The following is a 19,631-nucleotide window of genomic DNA, read 5'->3' as shown; positions in this document are numbered from 1 at the left end:
AGTGCCGAGTACAGGGGTCAGATCCCTTCCCTGTCCCTGCTGGCCACGCTATTGCTGACACAAGCCAGGATGCCATTGGCTTTCTTGGCCCCCTGGGCACACTGCTGGCTCCTGTTCAGCCGGCTGTCAGTCAACACCCCCAGGTCCCTCTCTGACTGGCAGCTCTCCAGCCACTCCTCCCCAAGCCTGTAGCGCTGCTGGGGGTTGTTGTGGCCCAAGGGCAGCCCCCGGCATTTGGCCTTATGGAAACTCCTCCAGTTGGCCTCAGCCCATGGCTCCAGCCTGTCCAGGTCTCTCTGCAGAGCCTCCCTACCCTCGAGCAGATCAACACTCCCACCCAACCTGGTGTCATCTGCAAACTGACTGAGGGTGCACTCAAGCCCCTCATCTAGATCATCAACAAAGATGTTGAACAGGAGTGGCCCCAAAACCGAGCCCTGGGGGACACCACTCGTGACCGGCCGCCAACTGGATTTAACTCCATTCACCACAACTCTCTGGGCCCGGCCATCCAGTTTTTACCCAGTGAAGTGTTTGATTGTCCAAGCCTCGAGCAGCCATTTGTGCCAGGAGAATGCTGTGGGAAACGGTGTCAAAGGCCTTACTGAAGTCAGGGTAAACAACATCCACAGCCTTTCTCTCATCCAATAAGCAGGTCGCCCTGTCGTAGAAGGTGATCAGGTTTGTCAGGCAGGACCTGCCTGTCATAAACCCATGCTGACTGGGCCTGAGCATCTGGTTGTCCCACATGTGTTGTGTGATGGCACTCAGGATGAGCTGCTCCATCAGCTTCCCGGGCACCGAAGTCAAGCTGACAGGCCTGTAATGTCCCAGATCATCCTTCTGACAGTTCTTATAGATGGGCATCACATTGGCTGATTTCCAATCTGTCAGGACCTCCCCGGTCAGCCAGGACTGCTGGTAAATGATGGAAAGCGGCCTGGGGAGCACCCCAGCCAGCTCCTTCAGCACCCTCGGGTGTATCCCATCCGGTCCCATAGACTGTGTATGTCTGTGTGATGCAGCAGGTCACTGTCTCCTCCTGGATTGTAGGGGGGTCGTTCTCTCAGTCTCTTCTGGCTGAGGAGGCTGGATTCCCTCAATACAGCTCAATACAAATGTTCCATGAGATGCAGTTTCTTTGTTAAGATGTCACCCGCTCGTTGATAAAGATTGAGCACTGCTACATTATTGCACAGAATAGAAAGACAGATAGTTGGCATCATGATCTTTTGTCTCTGTTCAATTATATTTAAACTGGGAACAGCAACAGATTTCTCTATTGTGCGGGAGCCTATGTCTAAGATTCCTGTCACAGGAGGACTATGCACTGGTAAGAATGAATAATTACATTTATAGGAATGTCAGTAATTTATAAATCAATATGGAAGAAGACTGTTAGAATTTCAATCCAGAAAGAACTGTTCGGATCAGTTTTTTGAAGCCTGAAAACATAACAAAGGAAATCATTTTAAAGGATACAGAAACAAATGGCTCACATGTCCAGCTCTTGGAGACACAGTTTTGATTAACAATGTGTTAATAACATAATAAGCCGAAATCTATCAGCATGAGATACTATTTAATGGAGGATTTATATTGCTAGGTAATAGCACCTGCCATAAATCTTAATTCTAGATCCTTCTGATTACTTTCTGATCAGAATTACCATCCGGATGCAACAACCTAGAAAGTAAACCTAAAAGGATACTGATTCCTCTGGCTAAGACAAGGGTTTCAACTAATAAAATTTACCTGAGAACAAGGTGTCAAATCAGTAATAAAGTTCTAACTTTCCCTTTGCTGTACTCAGTTAAAGGTAATGACATACCCTTGGGGACAGGAACCTAAATAGTAAAGAAGCTAAAGGCACTCTGGGCAGTTCTCCAAGAAAACACGTAGGCATGATTCAAAGTTCAGTGGCTTAGTGGAAAGATCTAACCACTTCACAGTACTTTGGCTCACACACCTTATTAAAACATGCAGAAAATCTTACATACAGTTTATAAAAAATGTATTCTAAGATAAGTCAAAGGTTTATAGAGAATTGTTATTGCAATCTGTTTGTTATGTAATAAAGGGCAGGACACAGTCTCCAGAAAACCTAAGATAATCCTTTTTATGCAAATATACATAAATGAAAACTTTACACAAATGCAAAGGTATTTGAATCAGCAATAGGGTTGGAAGCAGGAGACCACGCAGATAAACCGTTCTGTTTGGTGTCAGTAGCTAAGACAGCACTGCGGGGGTGGTCTCAGACCACGACCCGTGAGCCAGCCAGCCTGAACGCCTGAAGAGCCCGCCTGGGCTCAGCCCTTTCCCATGCTGCTCAAAATCAGAAGTAACTGCTGCCATCTCACTATGCCTTTACCAGGCTTAAAGAATATCCTTCTGGGAATTTTATTGTCCCTGCATACAGAAGAGTAGGACCAAATTTTGAACTGATAGGTTGTATTTAGGCAGCTTCTTGTAACTTGATATTGCACGTTAAAGGAAGGAAATGTTCCCACTGCTGAGCCACTTAAGAGGACATGTGATCACCAAATCTATATATATTGCATTTATCACAAAAGATAAAATGAATCAACATGACGTATATAGTCAGAATAAATTTAATTCAAAACAGAAACCCACTAATGATCATCACTGTTATTTAATTAAAATAGAATGAATAGGTTAAATCTTCCAAAGAGACACTAAATGCCATCAAACAGAATGAAGGCCAGGTGCATGATCAGTATAAATCAACATAGCTCTCTTGTTCCTGGATTTGGGCTGATAGGAGAAAAGGATCTAGTTGTGTTTGTGTAGCTTATTGTTTTTAAATGTTGAGAATACAATGTGCAGATCTTATGAAAAGGACTTTGGTACAGAGTTAAAATGAGGAATGTTTCAATTCACTTTTTGTGAAAAAATACGGTATTTTTTTGGCAGTACGAAAAATGCCTAAAAACCAGATGCAAGCCTAGAGGATGGATAGAAAGAAGATGACTTTCTAGTTGAAGAAGGAAAGATACTTAAGGAAAAGTAAGCCTTAGGGCTGCTCAGAGAGGACTTAGCCCTGGCAAGGAAAATGTCTACAGAAGAGAAGCTAGTTCGAAAATGTAATTATTAGCTTGTTGGGGCTATTTCAGGGTATGTGTCACATCAAGGAGCCCAGTCATTACTCCCTTCCAATATGAGATTCGGTGTCGTGCTCCTGGGCAGCTCCTGTGCACCTGCATGGCACCCCGGGAGCCCCAACCCCCTGCGGAGCCCAGCCTCTGCCTGCTGCGGGGCTGGGTGCTGCCTGCACCCCTTCCCCGGTATTGCCCTGGGAGGGGAGCTGGAGGGAACAGCTTTTCTCAGGCTTCACCTCCTCTAAGCAGATGCTCAGCCTATGAACTCACAAACCTCTGTCTGCCATGGGGAGCTCAGGAAAATGGTAGGCCAGGCCAAGCATATGACAGGAAAGAAAATAGCAAGAAGCTGCCACTCCTGGCCCCTTTTATTTTGTTCTCTGACCCTTTTCCTTTTGTTTGTTGTACTTAGTATAATGAAATGGAACATCTGGACTCTAGTGACAGCAAACCAAATTTGCATGCATATAGCAGATAATTAAGCACGTGTCTATCTGCAGCTGCAAACAGCAATTAGTCATAAGATAGCTTTCCCCACCCCTTCCTGCCTATTCTTCTGTTCCTCTCAGAGGGCCCTCTCAGGCATGTCTCTGAGAGGAACCCAGCGCTGCCCTCCTTTCTATTTGTGAAGACAATTGTACAGCTGAGCGTAAACCCTTCAGTATAACTTTGTCTAGGATGAACTTCTTCGGATATATCAATTTCTAGTAGAAACTGCTTCCTGCATAAGACATGATGCAAGCGGCCCAAATCCAAACTCCTGTGTCTGCATCCCAGCTTAGCCCCAGCTGGGGTTATAAGCAGGTTTTGTTCATAGTTTCTCCTCTCAGATATGAGGACACTGAGCTCTAGAGAGTCATTTCTGACTGCTGATATTTTCTATGGCTGACCTTTGCCTCTCTGCAGTGGCCCAAGGCAAATACTGCCTTCTTTACTCCCTGCAGCTATAGAGCAGTTTATTTTTGCCCTACAGTTTAGGCCTATGAAGGGCATATTATAAAATCTTATCATGTTACTGTCAATCGAGCCTCAAAAGAACCCTCTAAGACTTAGTTGGAAGTATCAGTAGGCAGGTATTCTTTACTTAAGCAGCGCTGGATGCATGGGGTTCACTCCACCTAACATGCATACACTAAAGCAAAAGTTCATCCTTTATATACCTTAAAGATATGAATATTCATACATTTTCCAATAAATGTATCTCTCTTTTTGCCTATCTTCTACATTTACATAATGCTGGCATTGCAGAACTACACTACGCATGCATGGGGGTCTCAGGTTGTTGTCGGTGGTTGTTTGGGGAGTTAGCCCCCTACTCCTTTTTCCCTTTTATGGTCACAAGTCTTTTGAGGACAATTTCTTCTCCTTGGATGTTTCCCAACTTTTGTTGTCCAGCTAAGCTGTTCCTTCTTATGTGCCTTATTTGTGCAATTCTGCCAGGATGTATCTATTTTCCAGGTTAGGATATCGCCTCTGTACACTTTAATCACTCAGACCTTATTAAATACAAAGTTAAACAGTGTTTGGTAAAAGAATTTTTAACATTTAAGCCCTTTGAGACTTCCAGATATACACAATTGGGTACAACATGACCACATAAAGTATAACGGAATGCTTCTCTTATCACTAATTGTTACAGGCCTCATCTTGCAGGCACCGACTGCTTGCGGGCATCAGCTAGCAGGCATCAATCATGTCAAGTAAATACATGTATCCTATGCCTGTCTTTTCAGTTGTAGAGGGTCCCCTGGCAACGAAGCCATAGGTAGCATTTGTCACCTAGGGTAGGTGTCATCATTTCTCCCGTAATAAAGTCAAATTTTCTAGACGGGTAAAACAGAAGTTGCTTAGGGCTGTAACCAAGAGACACAGTTTAGAGTCATCTACAAAGCACAACAGATTTTTAATTGGTGAAAAACAAAGTCTGCGTTGCATATTCCTAAATTTCAGCCTCTGGCATCCTATCTTTTAATTTATCTGTATGCTAAACCAGAGTGTAGTAATAAGGCTGGCTTCAGCTAAGGCAGGCATAGGTTGGAGAAGAAAGGGCTGGAGTGTGATCAAAGCGACCACTGTGCCTTGAGCAGGGATAAGATTCAATGGAATGGCTTCACAATCTGGACAATGGCGATTATTCCATGTGGCCCTTTGCATGTGCTCATTGTATGACCAAACTGCCCGACCAAGGCTTTTGTTGAGGTAAGAGTCTCATACCTACATAACCATCTCTGCTAGACAATTCTTGTGCATGTTTGAAATAATGATCTTAAGTATAATTTGCAACATTTCCATCAGATTTCCTTGTGTGTGTTAACAGTATGTAGGCATTCCCAGCTATAACAAATTCACACAAATTGCAGAAAGTATTTGCATCAAGTAGTCATTTGAAAATGTAACTGCAACTTTCAGAAACTTATTAAGGGACCTGTTTGAAAACAAAATTTGCTTTTCCTAGAGGTAAAGTGAAGTCTCCTGTGTTTCAGTAGGGAACAGTAATGTAAGTTTTTTGTGAATGTTCTGTACAGAAATGCACAGAACAACCCTGGCTGGCACCAACAAGCACTGTAACACCATCACATGCATCTGCATTTCAGGCATAGCTGTACCTATGGGAACACATTCCACCACCAAATCCAGACAAAAATGTTAAGGCTTTTACAACTAGGTGAAGTCCTCATTATTTTTCATTTAGGACTAACAGAAAGTTAAAAAAATATGTGGACCTACTTGATTTGAAGCAAACAAAAGGCTACGCAGACCTGTGTGCATATGAAACTGCCCAGTAGCACTGGTACTTGCTGTATAACACCTGCCTGACTTCAGTAAGATCCGTAGCATTTGTGGAGTAGGATGGTTACTCATACCTTCAGTTGTGTAAAAATTGGCTATCTACCCTAGGCTCTCCTATAATCAGTTGAGGAGGGTTAGCTATCCCCAAATAAAACCCCACCCACACACTGTCTTAAACATACGTCATAAGAGGACGTGGCAGCGGCCAACCTAACTCCAGGCTCCGAGCAAGAAACCCATTAATTTCCTGAAGATGAATGTAGCACTTGATTACACTTTAGTCCTCAGGAATAATTAGACCACCTTGCAACCTAGCCATAGAAATACTACTGTGCAATGTTGTCAGCAGGCCTCGGTGAAGAAAGGAACAAGTCACAGCAAATTATCTTCTACCAATTACAGGGAAAATTTGTCATTATAAATGCTCTTGTCACTCATCCTTTTCAGTAGCGAGTTACCCAAACATAGTGTGGTTATCTCCTGGCATCTCTGTATTATGATGCTGTGACTCATCATGATGATAAGACAGTGCTTGGATCTATGACACTAGATTTGTCAGCACTTCTTCACTTCTTGTTTTTCAGTGTCTTGGTGCTACCACTGAAAGAAATCTCTACTGAATTCACTGCTTTTGTGATGAGCTGGACACATTGGTGCGCTCATATATTCCTTCTTCGTTTCTAACTTACACCAAGGAAACTAACATATATGAACTAATTTTTTCTGTGCTTTGTATGATTTAAAGCTTGAGAACCTAAGAAGAAAATTTAGGCTGAACCCCAAGCGAAAGGCATATAAAATAAAGAGATGTGAGACAGAATGTGTATTTATGTGTGCTTGTGTACTTACAACCCCTCTAAAAATAGTTAAGTGCAAGAGCTATTAAAATGAAAGGAATGGAAAGGAAAAGAGAGGAATGCTTGCTGGATGAATTGCAGTAGAAAAGAGCATTTGAGAAAAATACTAATGGATTGAAAAATGGGAAAATGCAGTGAGAAAATAAAAGATGATTTCTCCTTGTGCTATGTCTGGAAGAGGAACTTCGAAAAAATGGCCTGCAGTAAAAGCATCGCTTTTCTTACTGTATTATCCTGGTTATTGCTGTGTGTAACTCAAAATGGCTAAAATTACGCAACTCAATTTAAGATGCTTGCCTGGTGCATAGCTCTCAGCCTCACAAAACGCTGTTGGTAGAACAATAAATAGTGAGTCAGTACAGAATAGCTCACCCAGTACGTGGTTTTCAATGGCACTGTGCTGTTTAAGGGCAGGAGTGCTTTCAAAATCCAAATACACTTTAAAAGAGAGGAGAGTTATTAAATTTGTTATTCTGCTGTTACTTTAAGAAAAATCTTGTTGCATGTTAAGATTTGTAAGTCACTCCTGTGGTTACCATTACATGCACACAGAATCTTGACTTTACTGCCTCCCTTTATCTGCAATGCAGCGTTTCACTTGCAGAGCTGCCACTTCCCATAGTGGGAACTCGTTCTGGTAGTCACTGCTGGGAGGAATCTTTAATTCTCAAGAGCGTTTCCCAGTTCACATGCCTTGATTAACAAGTCCCCAAATAGGAACATTTTATAAACCAGTTTGGACAGAGTACATATTCCAAATAAATGGTCTCAGTTTCCAGAAGTAAGTGGAAGAATGGGAAAACCTAATGGTAAGCAAAAAGAGAAATCACTTACTATATCAGCAGACAGGAACCTCGGTCAACTGCATATTTCATTAAGTACCAGGGGATATAACACATACATTCCTGGTTTTGCTTAATTTCATTATGTAACTGCCAACTCAAAATCTAGCTGCTCAAGCATCAGCTTCCAGTCTCTTGTCAGATACATAAAATAATCTCACCAGATGACAAATGTATATTTTTTATGTCCTTTATAGTTTTACACATCAAAATGTGAAGAATCTTCTATTCATATAAACTGACAGTCCATTGACACAAACTAATGTTTATGACTATAAAACAACAAATTAAGTCAAAGATCAGAATTAAGATTATTTAAGCATGTGGCTCTATTTAGCTGTTGCCTCTAGATAATGCTGTAACCTGAGTATATACAAATATACATACTGTCTGAATACACCCTAATAGAAGATGGTCCCTTCACTTTAGGTTTATACAAATAGACACGATGACTTTTCTCACAAATTAAATGGTTCTCTAAATTAAATGGTACAACTAGTTATTTAATTAGTGAGCAGCAAAAGTGTTAAGACCAAAGCACAGGTTTCACAGATGAAAAGCTAGTATCCAGAAATATAAACTTTGATATCTGGAGTAGCATCTGTCTCTCAACACATTTTTTAGGCTTTTTTATGTCTTATGATATATGCTGCAGATCATACTGCTTCTTTTAAAAGCCAGTTGCCATGTCTATGTGTGCAAGCCTCTGAGAGAGTTTTGTAAAGAACAGAGCACTATGTTCCAGAAGACATGATTAATACCCCAAACATAAGGAGCTGAAATAATCAGGGACAAAGATATCAGTAGCTAAGACAGTGTATATGCAAGGTAAGAAGCTCACTGTCTTTGTAGGCATATACACTCCTGACAGAGCTGCTCAAATGAACATACTCTGTGTGGTCTACTCCATTTACAGAAAATCAAGATGCCTTAGTATGAGGCAGTCGTAGACTACTGAGTGCCTTGATGTAGCATAGCCACCAACGTTAATGCACAAAATTATGGCACATTTCAATGCCATCAATGGACAGGAGAACCAATGCATGGGCAATCTAAGTGGCTTGCTGGAAGACACAGGTGAGGCAAGGTTTTCTCATATGTGAGTGATGGTTTCTTAGACCTTGAAGTGTCACTCCTATCTACAAGCCTATAGCAACAAGAAAACACGTTAACAGGACAAAAGGGACATCTGCACAAGAATCCACTGTTTGCTGCTCTTACTAATGCCAGGAGAGGGAGAGCCACAGCTCTGCCACAGCTGCTTCATAACCTCCCTCTGCCTCTCAAGCTGAGCTCTCTGCCTTCTGTACCCAACCACCAGCCCACCGGCTCTTGCTTTCATGCGTATCTTCTCTGTTTACCTCAACTACTGCTCATTGCAATTGTGATTATCCTTCAAAGCAGAGAGTAAAGCTAGGTCACATAGCTTTGCCTAGTCTCCTCTAGATGATTACCTGGACAATCTGTCCACATAAGCTTGTGTTTTGTGTAACAAAACCCTTGTTGTCAGTGGGGTCTGCTGACTTTTTTGTCACTAGATTTTTAAACAAAATATTCCCTGCTCTCAGGCTAGGAAAAAGAAGAGGGGCAAGAAGTGCAGATCTCAAAACTGAAAAACAAACATGACGTCTAACATGGCCAAAATAAAACCCCTGTAGCTCAATAGAGGCCATTCCATTTTTTAAGTGAAGGACTGAGGAATAAGCCAGTGAAAAATGTTAAGATGCTAAATATAAAACACACACAATGCCAAAAGTCCCAAATGGAAGTAGAAATGTACAAATGTTGCTGACAAGTAATCTTTAAATAATCTCATTTCAAATCGTATTATGCATCAAGCTGCTTGACACCTGTGAGAAAATATTTACTGCTAAACTAGTAAAAGAAAAATAAGCCTTAGCAAGATACTATGTTTATTACTTTCCAAACATTTCAAAATACGTCCTACAAGGATTTTTTATTATTTTAAATTACAAGGATTGGGGGGAAGCGCTAACACAAAGGGTGTTTACTGAGGTTGTATGTTTGCCACAGGTTATCTATGGCCTTGCTGACTACTCATTTCTCATCATAAGCTTAAAAGTACAAAGTGACTCAGTAGCTGGGCAATGATTTGCTGGTCAATGCTAGACATATAGTTAGATACATGTGCATGTATATAGAGGAATATATGGAGAAAAATCCTTCACAAACGCATCTGATCTGTGAAATGGCTTCATGCCCAAATGAAAAGTGCAGGAAAACTGGAGGGACACTCTAAAGCAGATCAGCACAAATGATTAGAGGTTTAAAATTTATGGTCTACTTGTGAAAGGTCAAAGTGTATGGGTTGTTGTTTGTTCTAAAAAGTGAAAGACTAATAGGGCCCCAATCAACATCCTATAATGTAGAAACAAGGGTATTGTGCAGGACAAATAAGGTTTATATTTTCCACTTTGGGCAAGACAGCTTAAGTCACTGTCCATACACAAAACCATTCAGCTCACCTGTTTTAATTTGCTATTACCCCCCTGCTTCCATAATAAAAATGCAATCATTTTCATTGCTCCCTGGAGCAAGAACAAGAGGGAAAAACAATTTGCTGACTCTCCATACTGAAAAGATTTTGAGGACATTTAGACAAAGAGTTGTCTTTTATGATCTAGACGAATTTGTTCTGACTCCCCAGAAAGGACTGGGCTAGAACTGGCAATTTTCTGGCAATCACTTTGGGCTTTACATTTCACACTCTTTGACAATACAGAGCAGGTATTTTTACTACCAAATGTACATCTGAACTCTGTAGGAAGTCATTCCTCTGAAAGTAAAACATTTTAAATTGGCTCTTAAAAATTCAAGTAGGATGATTATTTTGTGTGGAAGTTTTTTCCAATTAATTTTCATAAAACAGGCCAGCATGTGGCTGATGCCTGAACATAGCAGCTGTTAGTATTTAATACTTGTGTATTCCTTTGTTTTCTCTGGAACTGTGTGCATATGTTTGGCCATTAGCACATTCTGGCAAAAAAAACCCCCAAGAACCCACAACACTAAAAAGCTCTGTCATTTAGCATCCTTTATATAGCAGAAATTATACACCTTCATATGTTTCAGTAAAAATAACTCTGTGTGACTGCACATGAATTTATCGTATTATATGACTGATTATATATTAGGTCCAGGGCAACTATAATTGTGGATAAAAATGAACATTATCAAATATAATAAAAATATGAAAAAAACGTGAAATTGCTCTTACTTGCTCTGTCTCATCTTTCACTTTCCACTTTGAATTTTGAAGAACTTTACCTGCTCTGACCCAGCCATCTCTGTAATTTCACTGTGTGGAAATGCCACAGTGCAGCCCTTGTTACAGAGTAGATGAGAGCAGCCACGAAGGAGTGCTCAAGAGACCAGGACTGAGAGATCAGTCACCTTCCATCTGATATCTCTCCATACATGAAAGGCTTCCTGTGGAAAAATAGTCAGGGAAACCAGAAAGCTCATGAGAGGAAGGAGTGGTTGATCTGGACTAAAGTCCACCGCAACAAACAGCAGTTATTCTTCTAATTGTTATTACTGTAACGCTCTTTAATCAGAGGAAAGGGTCAAAAGAGTCAATTTCAGTGTCCTTGAAATACTTTGGATAAAGAGGTTCATTGAGCCTGTTTTATTTTACCAGGATATGTACGCATACTCCTTGTCTATTGACAGAACGGACAAGTAATTTCAATAGTCATTTCATGTGTGTCCTTAGGCAGGGTTTAGCCCTTAAAATGACAATGCATATTAATAGGAAAATGTGGAGAGCCAGCTCTGAAGATTAGCTTGGCTTTGTAGTATTGCTTAGTTGAGTCGCTGCACTGGATGGAAAATGCATGACGATAACAGATGTAGAGCTCACCACTCATAAATATTTAAGTGTTAAGATACAATAGGCAAGCACCTTCGTTGTTGCAAAACTCAGAGGTGCGGCATGAGACACAAAGCCCAAGAACAAGTGGCTTTACTTTAAAAGTATATTTCCTTAGAAATGTGAACTTAGTAGGTTTTTTTTTTTTACCAAATACATTTAAAAAGAAAAGATACTCACATTTATGTATTCACTGGCTGTTATTGGCAGTCACTGACACAAATAAGACCCCTCTGACATCTGGTGTGGAAAAGATGTCTATACCCTGGATTCTAACACCCCCTCATAACCAACACTGGGACCACACCTGGTATTTAACTAGAACAGCAAATCCTCAAAAGGAATTCAGAATTACAGGAGCAGATTCTGCAGATTTGTGTCTGAGATTGAAAAAGTGTGGGAGATGTCTTTATGATTTTAACTAGTATTTTCAACACTTTACATACAGTCACACTTCCTGCAACACAGAGGAAAAAAAAGTTAATTCCACTCTGAAGGATTTTGCTTCTCTCTACTTAAACGAGCAGTGACTAACTTAATTGCTGATGATCAAATATTCTAAATCCACTGCTGAAATTTCATCTCCATCTTAAAAAGTATAAATTGTACCAGGCTTACTGAGGTGTTCCAGGACAGAGACAGAGTCTTGGAGCAAGATAGGTAAAAAGAAACCCAGCAAAATCAGATTTAGGGCACTCTGAGACAGAAGCAAGGGGTTAGATTGCCTCACCCAGACACAGTGGAGAAGGGCCTTGGGACAAGTGGGACCTAATTTACAGAGTATGAAAATGATATTAAAGAAAATATGAATATAGGCCTGTTCTTGTTTTTAACTATTTTCTCTCCGATGCTTTAGATAAATCAGTATGCTTTTCTGTAATATTTTATTCCCTGCTACTTCAGCTTTTGCCACTCTCTATAGTTCATGGAGTTTATAGTAGGGCTAAATTCCAATTAGACTTACAGAGGAAAAACAGCAATGAAAAACAATTTTTTAACTCAGGGACCAGTATTTGAAGGCAATGACTTGCAGGACTTCTCTCTGTCAGAGGCACAAAGACAGGGCAGAAACTTGGAAAGCTTGTTAGAGGTATTGAGTATTCAAAGGTACGGGCTATCTTGAACTACGACAGCAGTGTGGGCCTACAGAGCCACCACAATTCCATATCTCTTAAAGGATGTGAATATTGTATTCACTTTTGCCTTTTATTTAAACACTTCTGGGAAACTGGAGTAAAAGTCTTGGAAATTTTAGGCCAGTTAATTTATTTAAAAGTACAATTCTTGCTCACCATTAGTAACTTTATTGTCCTTGAGTAATTACATACCAGTTGCCTCTATCTGTTTTCATAAGAGAGGTAACATAGGCCATGGTAGCATGAGTTATTGAATATTGCACTGCAGCAAGTTGTGGGGGCAAGTGGAAAGCTGGCCACTGACTGGCCCCTCTGCTGAAATTATTGTCTGATGACTACCTGTCATCAGAGTATGCTAGCAAGAATTAAAACAACACGAGAAAGACATTTAGACTGTTGGTAGACTGGGAAGTAAACACAAACTTTGATCAGCAAGTACAAGTCCTCCGTGTAGTTCTGTTTGCTGTGGTTTCCTCGCTGCCCTGGCCATTTTTAGCAGGCTGAAAAAGTGGTACCACATCCTCCATGTGAATCAAACTAACCCATCACAAGACCTCATCAGCCGTTACAGGGCAGGCGAGGAGACTTACAGCCCTGCTGATTTCAAATCCAGTTCTGCAGGAAAATGCCGTTTCAGTGCAGTTCACAACACCATGGCCACTATAAAACTGCTGCTGCTCAGCTGCTGAAGTCAAACTGCAGATGTCATACTGCTTCACTACCGGAGTTTAAATGTATTACTTCTCTACTTGAATGGTTGAAATGCAGTTTCATTCTGCCAGTTTTTTCTGTAGATTTATAGCTGTGTTTCTGGAGAGCTGATGTAGCTATCTGCATCTTGAGTTTCAAAATTAATAGCTAGCTACCAGATAGTTATAAAAGCATTTATTACAGAAAATAGAGTATCAGTGCCAGACCTAAGCAAGGTCTGGAGTAACTGGATGCTAGGAAGATCTCAGAATTCGAGCTCCTTGTGCATGGGGCCAAAAAGCTGCAGAAAGCACACAGCCCTGCTACACTATTATTCAAGCACAGGGGCTAGGAAATAGGAGTCTAGCTTTGGAGAAATGGAGTAGGTTTCCTTCTCCTCAGAAATGGTACTTGGAGGTAGGAGTTAGCCTCCTCTATGCTGAGTTATCAGGGAATCCATAAGAAGATTTATTGCTTCTTGATTGAATCGATTACATATGACTAAGGGAAAGGGTATTATAAACCACTCCACCATGAATTCCTGCCCACAAAATCCTGTATGAGAGATTAACCTTACAGAAGTAATTTCTTTCATCTGGAATGCAGTGTCTTGAGCACACCTGAAACAAAGGTGGTGAAAATGCAACCTGCAACTTCCTTTTATCAAGGCTGCTTGAATTTCTGGAGTCCAAATTTCACAAATAACCTGTAAATACATGGGAGAACACATCATTCCCCATTCATGCTGTGCTGCCTTCCTAGAAGCCCTTGAAGATTTCTAGGCTGTGTAGATCATGCTGTTTTGGAGACATGCATTGTAACAGAAGGCATGTTCTCTTTAAATACCCCTCTGCGTTTCCAGCTCTGCTCAGTAAGACAGGGGGGCTGACAATGAGCCAAAGGGCCCAATTCACACCTGACAGATTTCAAAAGCCTCCCAGCATTAGACATTCCTCACCTTTCAAAAAGTAGAGATTTTTGGTACGGAGTATCTCCTGAGGCATCGGTAGCAATTCCCATAAGACATTTACAGAAACATGTCTTACAGAAACGTGATTCACAGGAAGACAGATGTTTTTCTTGACAGGGAAGAGGTGTTGCTACTAAAAGTAGAGCATGGTCCTATGCTTTTGTATGTAAGCAAAGGGGTAGAAAGTCCAATCCTTAAATTTAGAGCAGCTGTATCACATCCTAGCTGACAAGAAGCAAGACCAGCTTGTAGGTCTTTGTCTTCACCTAAATTTAAGTGCAGCAAAGAAAACCTCTTCCTGCAAAGGAGGGTGAAAACACTGTGGGTGTATTTTCACTGTCCAGGTACTTGGCCGTTTTGGGTTGGAAGGGATACATTTTTGCAACTAGACTTTCTCACCCATCCTGCGTTTTGTAACACCTGCCACAGTAGCCTGTATGGGAACGAAACTTGCAAAATACTGATTTTTTTGCTGTCAGCATCACGGGCAAGTTCACGTTGTTGCTAATGGCAGTAGGTGTTCAGAGTTAGGGAGTAAATTCTAAGAAACCCTACAGCTTCCCAGACTGGGGAGGTCACAAAGTCACCCTTGTACACATGAATAACTTCAGTCTCTGTGCTAGCAACCTCAGTCACCGACTAAAATCACCTAAAAACAACCCCAAACCCAAAACCAAACCAAAAACCACCCTTCTCTGAAAAGGGAAAGCTGCACTGTCAGAGGAGGACTTCCCTACTTCACATGCAAACCCCGGCTACGGCCCCAGCTCCCGCATCCCACGCGTGGAAAGGAGAGGCGTGTGGGGGAAGGAAACACACAGAGCGGGGGAAAAAAACAACTGACGGAGCACAGAACAAACAAACTCCCCACGCGAATTCCCTCCACGCCGGGCATCAGCGCCTGCCTGTCTGCCTCCCGCCGAGGCTCGCCGTGCCTTCCCCGGTGCCAGCGGGACGGCGTTCCCGGGCAGAGGACGCACAAGAGCGGCTCAGAGCTCCTCGGGGAAGCGAACCACCGCCACCAGAGGAGCCGCCCCACGGCCGTGACACCCCCGGCCCCGCCCCGCGCATGCGCGGTCCCCTCAGCGCCTGCGCCGTTGCTTTTGGAGGGCTTGCGGGCGCGAGGCGGCTGCCGCGTCGCCGCAGCGCGGGCGGAGCACGGCCCGGCGGCGGGCACCGCGTTCGCGCCTCCCTCCGCGGGCACCCGGCGCCCCCGGCCCCCTCCTCCGGGCACGGAGGGGCAGCACCGAGCCGCCCGGGAAGGGGCGGACAGTCAGTAGGTGGGCGGGCGGGCAGGTAGGGGAGAGCCGGCTGGGTCCCTCTGCCTCCTCATCGTCATGGCCGGCTCGGAGCAGCCGCCGCCGCCGCGGCGGGAGGACGGGGAAGCGCCGCTGCCCATCGAGGACGCGGAGCTGGCGCTGGCCGGCATCAACATGCTGCTGAACAACGGCTTCCGCGAGTCCGACCAGCTCTTCAAGAAATACAGGTAGCCCCTCCGCCCGCGGCCTCCGCGCACCTGTCCCCGTCCCCCACCTGCGCGGCCGCGCCGGCCCCGCGCTCCCCTCGGGCGGCCTCCCCAGGGTGGCGCCGCCTGCCCCTCCGCCGCCGGCGGGCCCCTGAGGCGCGCAGGGACACCCCCCTGCCGCCCCCGGGCAGGGGGGCTTGGCGCCGGCCGCCTGGCCCTGCCCGGCTCCTCGGAGCGGGGAGGGGTTGGCGCCGGCGGTTGCCGCCTCGGCCTGCGCTCCGGCGGGGAGGGGACACGCGTGATTTGCCGCCGTGGCCCCGGGTGAGCGGCCGCAGATCCGCTCCGCGGGGTCCCGGCGGGGCAGCGCTGCCGAAGGTGCCCGAGGGCCCGTTGAAGGGGTGGGGAAGGGCTGGGCGGGGGGCGGCGGGTCCCTCGGTCGCACCGGCTGCGTTTCGCTCTAACGTGCGTGAGGCATAAACACACACGTGCGCCTGAAGACGTTTCCGGGGGGATTTCGCTCTGTGCGGGATCCGGTGTCGGTTCCAGCCTACAAAACGGATAGCGACAAAAGGTCCTTGAGTGCTACAGTGATTACCTTCAGGCTGTAAGATTATGTTAATAATCCCTACGTACATCATGTCTAGGTTCGTGCGTTAAGTAGTCACCCGGTAGGAACGGCATTAACACAGCTGTGTACGTCAGTTAAAGAAAAGATCGCCCGTACCTGTCCTTGCTTTTTGTCCGAGGACTAATGCGTTCCACCCGAGCTTGAGCTGCTGTAATTGTGCATACGTTCTAAATAATTAATATGCCCTATACTGCTGTTGTCCGTATGATTAAAAAAGGCTTTGACTTAAAACAGCACTTTGTAGTGATGGTGTGCTTGTGTACTTAAATCTTATTTCACAAAAAATGTGTGTGGGAAGTGAGACAAATTAAGAAAACTTCCCATAATACTGGCCACAGTCTAATATTAAACAAGTCATTCTGTCTTTAGTATATAATGCTAACTAGACAAGTAAGGTCCTGATTCTGCATTCCTCATCTGCATAACATGCAGCTCGCATTCATACCAAGCTGTACCCTTTGAGTTACTTATTTCTTGGGACTGTCGGAGTTGTCAGTTGTCACAGGTACGAGTAGCCTGTTGGTTTTGGTGGTTTGCTTTTGTGTTGTGATTTTTTATTTTTTTTTTTTAAAAAGGTGCCAGTTAAGGAACACTTGATGAGGTTTCCTCTCCTGCGCTTCTGGTTGTGTTGTGTCATTGCTTTCTCTCAGTAGTGTGAATCTGGCAGTGGTGTAGGAATTCCAAATATGTGATGCTTCTTATTGTATAGTAATGCTATGGAGTAAAATTAAGATTCCTACTTTCAAAATGCAGTTTAATTTTCCCTTAAGAGGGTGAATGATGATCTCTTCTGCAAATTGTTCTCTTCGTTATCTAGCAGGTTTATTACTAAGAATTTCTTAAATGCAGAAACATAACCTTTTTTTTTTTTATTCCCCAGGTGCGGGCTTTTCTTTGTTTGATTTTTATGAAGAAGTGCCTTTAAGTTCAGTGTACTGTTTGATTTTGGCCTTTAAACGCTACCTCCAAGGAGTAAATAGTTTTTAAATGTCTGTGAAAATCTCCAGCCCTTTCTCCCCCATCCCAAAACTCATAGCAGGTTTCCTCTTGTTGTGAACTAGTAGACGTTTATTGAATTCTCAGATTAGCTGTATCTTGCACTAGTTGTAGGAGAGAAGATACAGCAAAATATCCTTAACTTGCCATAAATTTGGTTTTTTTGGGAACATGTGCAGTGAGATTCACTTTTTTCCAGCTGTTTTTGGTTCTGTACTTGTCTTGGATTTATTCTTCCTACAAGGACTTAAGTAATGGTGTTACATGTTTCTTTGTATACAGTCTTAAATGCTTGGTGTATGCTTGAAATTATGAACTAGAACCCATCCTAAATGTGACTAGTAAGACAATCAGCAGCTTTTGGGAGCTCTCCATAATTTAATATGGCTGTCTGTAATTTGCAGCACTAGAGCTCAAAGATAGCTGATGAAATGCAGCTTTTTGAACTTTATGTCAGTGGAGTGACCTTTCTTACAGAAAGTGATAATTTTAGACTACTGCCTGTGCAGGTAGCTTAGCTCTGTTTCAGAAACTTAACAGTTACCACATAAATCCCAGAACTGAAGGGAGGAATGGAAATTTCTTATGGAAACTGTTTAATAACCTGCAGGACTATTTGGAAACTTGATTATTCAGCAAAACTATAGTTACATTAGACAGATCCTTTAAACTAGTTAAAAATGTCTCTTAGGAACTACTGGTTTTGCTTCTGCTTTTTATTACTTCAATTTTTTTCTTCATTTGCCACTTGAAGGATCTTGTGAAAAATTAATTCAAATCAATGCTGCTATCTTTGAGACAGTAGACAGACTTGGTGAGCCTAAGGACAGCTGTCATTGCAAAGCAGGCAAGATCTGTTTCTTTGCTATTCTGCATTTTTACATTTTCCAGAAAGCTGGCTGATAAGCTCAAAATCAGTTATTTGAAAGCTGGTCATAGTGCAGTCCTTGAGGGTAGAAATTGCAGCTGTGTTTCATACGTATAGCCACACTGGTAAAGTCTTGCCTTTGAAGAGTGGTGGTAGTTGTGGGCTATAGAACCATTGTTTCTATGTTGGGCCTGGGAGAATATGGCATTTAGAGCTCATATATATGTTTAGAACCTGAAGAAGTTGGCTGAACATGTCTGTTGTGTGTCAGATACAACATGTGGTTGTAACTGCATTGACTATCACTGTAAAGCGGTTAATGATTTGTCAGGTGTAGCTTGTGTCTTATTTTGTTTTAAATTGAACTCAAGAGAAGATAACAGGGTTTGAAAAATCATCTGCAAGTAACATCAACATCTGCATAGGCTTTTCTGTGAATTTCTTATTTTTAAAGAAGTCCAGATCCTCTACCTGCTACTTGTGACAACATTCTGAACGTGAATCAAATATCAATAGATGTAACATTTTCACAAATTTGCAGCAAACAGCACTACTGTCTTTTAATGCTTGTAGCTGTGTCAGGTCCCTACAGTGCTAACTCACATCTGAAACAGTCTTTCTATTCAGCTTGAACAATGCTGACACCATCCCAGTTCTCATGGGTTTAAACTCTGGGTACCTGTGAAAGCTGCAAGAGATGTGGAGGTTAAACAAGGACACAGTCATTAGAGATGGAGCCCACAGTCAGCTGGTGGGATGGTATCATTTTGATGGACCACCCTGACACTAGCAAGAAAGCTGGAGTTGGAGTGTTCTTTTTCCTATTGTAGCTTTGTGGATTCCTAAACATTTAAGAAAAGGAGAAATTGTCAAAAAAACTTTTTTTTTTTTCTGATTCTTCACTTCTCCTAAGAGCATTTGCAATTCAAATATGATTTAAAAACTTCCTCCAGCTAAGAGGAGAGAAGACAGTGTCAAAATCAGAAGCTTTTTAGCTGAATGTTGACTCACAACATAAATTGTAAGATCAGGGATATTATCTTACAAGAAATCCAACAGTCTTCTGTCTTCTACCAGGGGAACGTTTGACTCTTTGCATGAATGACTCTTTACTTCTGAGAAGGCTTGATGAAGTTTTCAACTTGCATCTGAATGAAAAGAGAATGCTACAAGATGGATAAGTAAAATGTATATAGTAAAGTCATCTCCAAAGAAGAAAATGAAGATGACGTAGAGGAAATGTGATTCTAAGACAAAATGTGTAAAGATTTAAAGAATGGGGTCAGTGTGGGAAAACATGCTGTACAGCCTGCTAGGGTAAAGCAGAACGTAGAGAAGAATGGAAAGTTGGAGCAAATGGGAAAGTGAGAAAAAA

The 19,631-nt window shown here is 42.6% G+C and overlaps 1 protein-coding gene across 1 annotated transcript in view; it reads left to right on the top strand.

Moving 5' to 3' along the window:
- Positions 1-15,415: 15,415 nt before the first annotated feature.
- The window catches only part of TTC39C (tetratricopeptide repeat domain 39C), a 39,013-nt gene continuing 34,797 nt past the window's right edge, over positions 15,416-19,631 (top strand). The window contains exon 1 of the mRNA XM_074899077.1: positions 15,416-15,785. Coding sequence (XP_074755178.1) covers positions 15,637-15,785 — 149 coding nt within the window. The 5' untranslated portion in view covers positions 15,416-15,636. The remainder of the gene's footprint in view (positions 15,786-19,631) is intronic.

Source organism: Athene noctua, chromosome 2, assembly GCF_965140245.1.
Source record: "Athene noctua chromosome 2, bAthNoc1.hap1.1, whole genome shotgun sequence".
Taxonomy (NCBI): domain Eukaryota; kingdom Metazoa; phylum Chordata; class Aves; order Strigiformes; family Strigidae; genus Athene; species Athene noctua.
The sequence above is the reverse complement of the archived record's forward strand: the minus strand, read 5'-3'. Positions and strand labels throughout refer to the sequence as shown.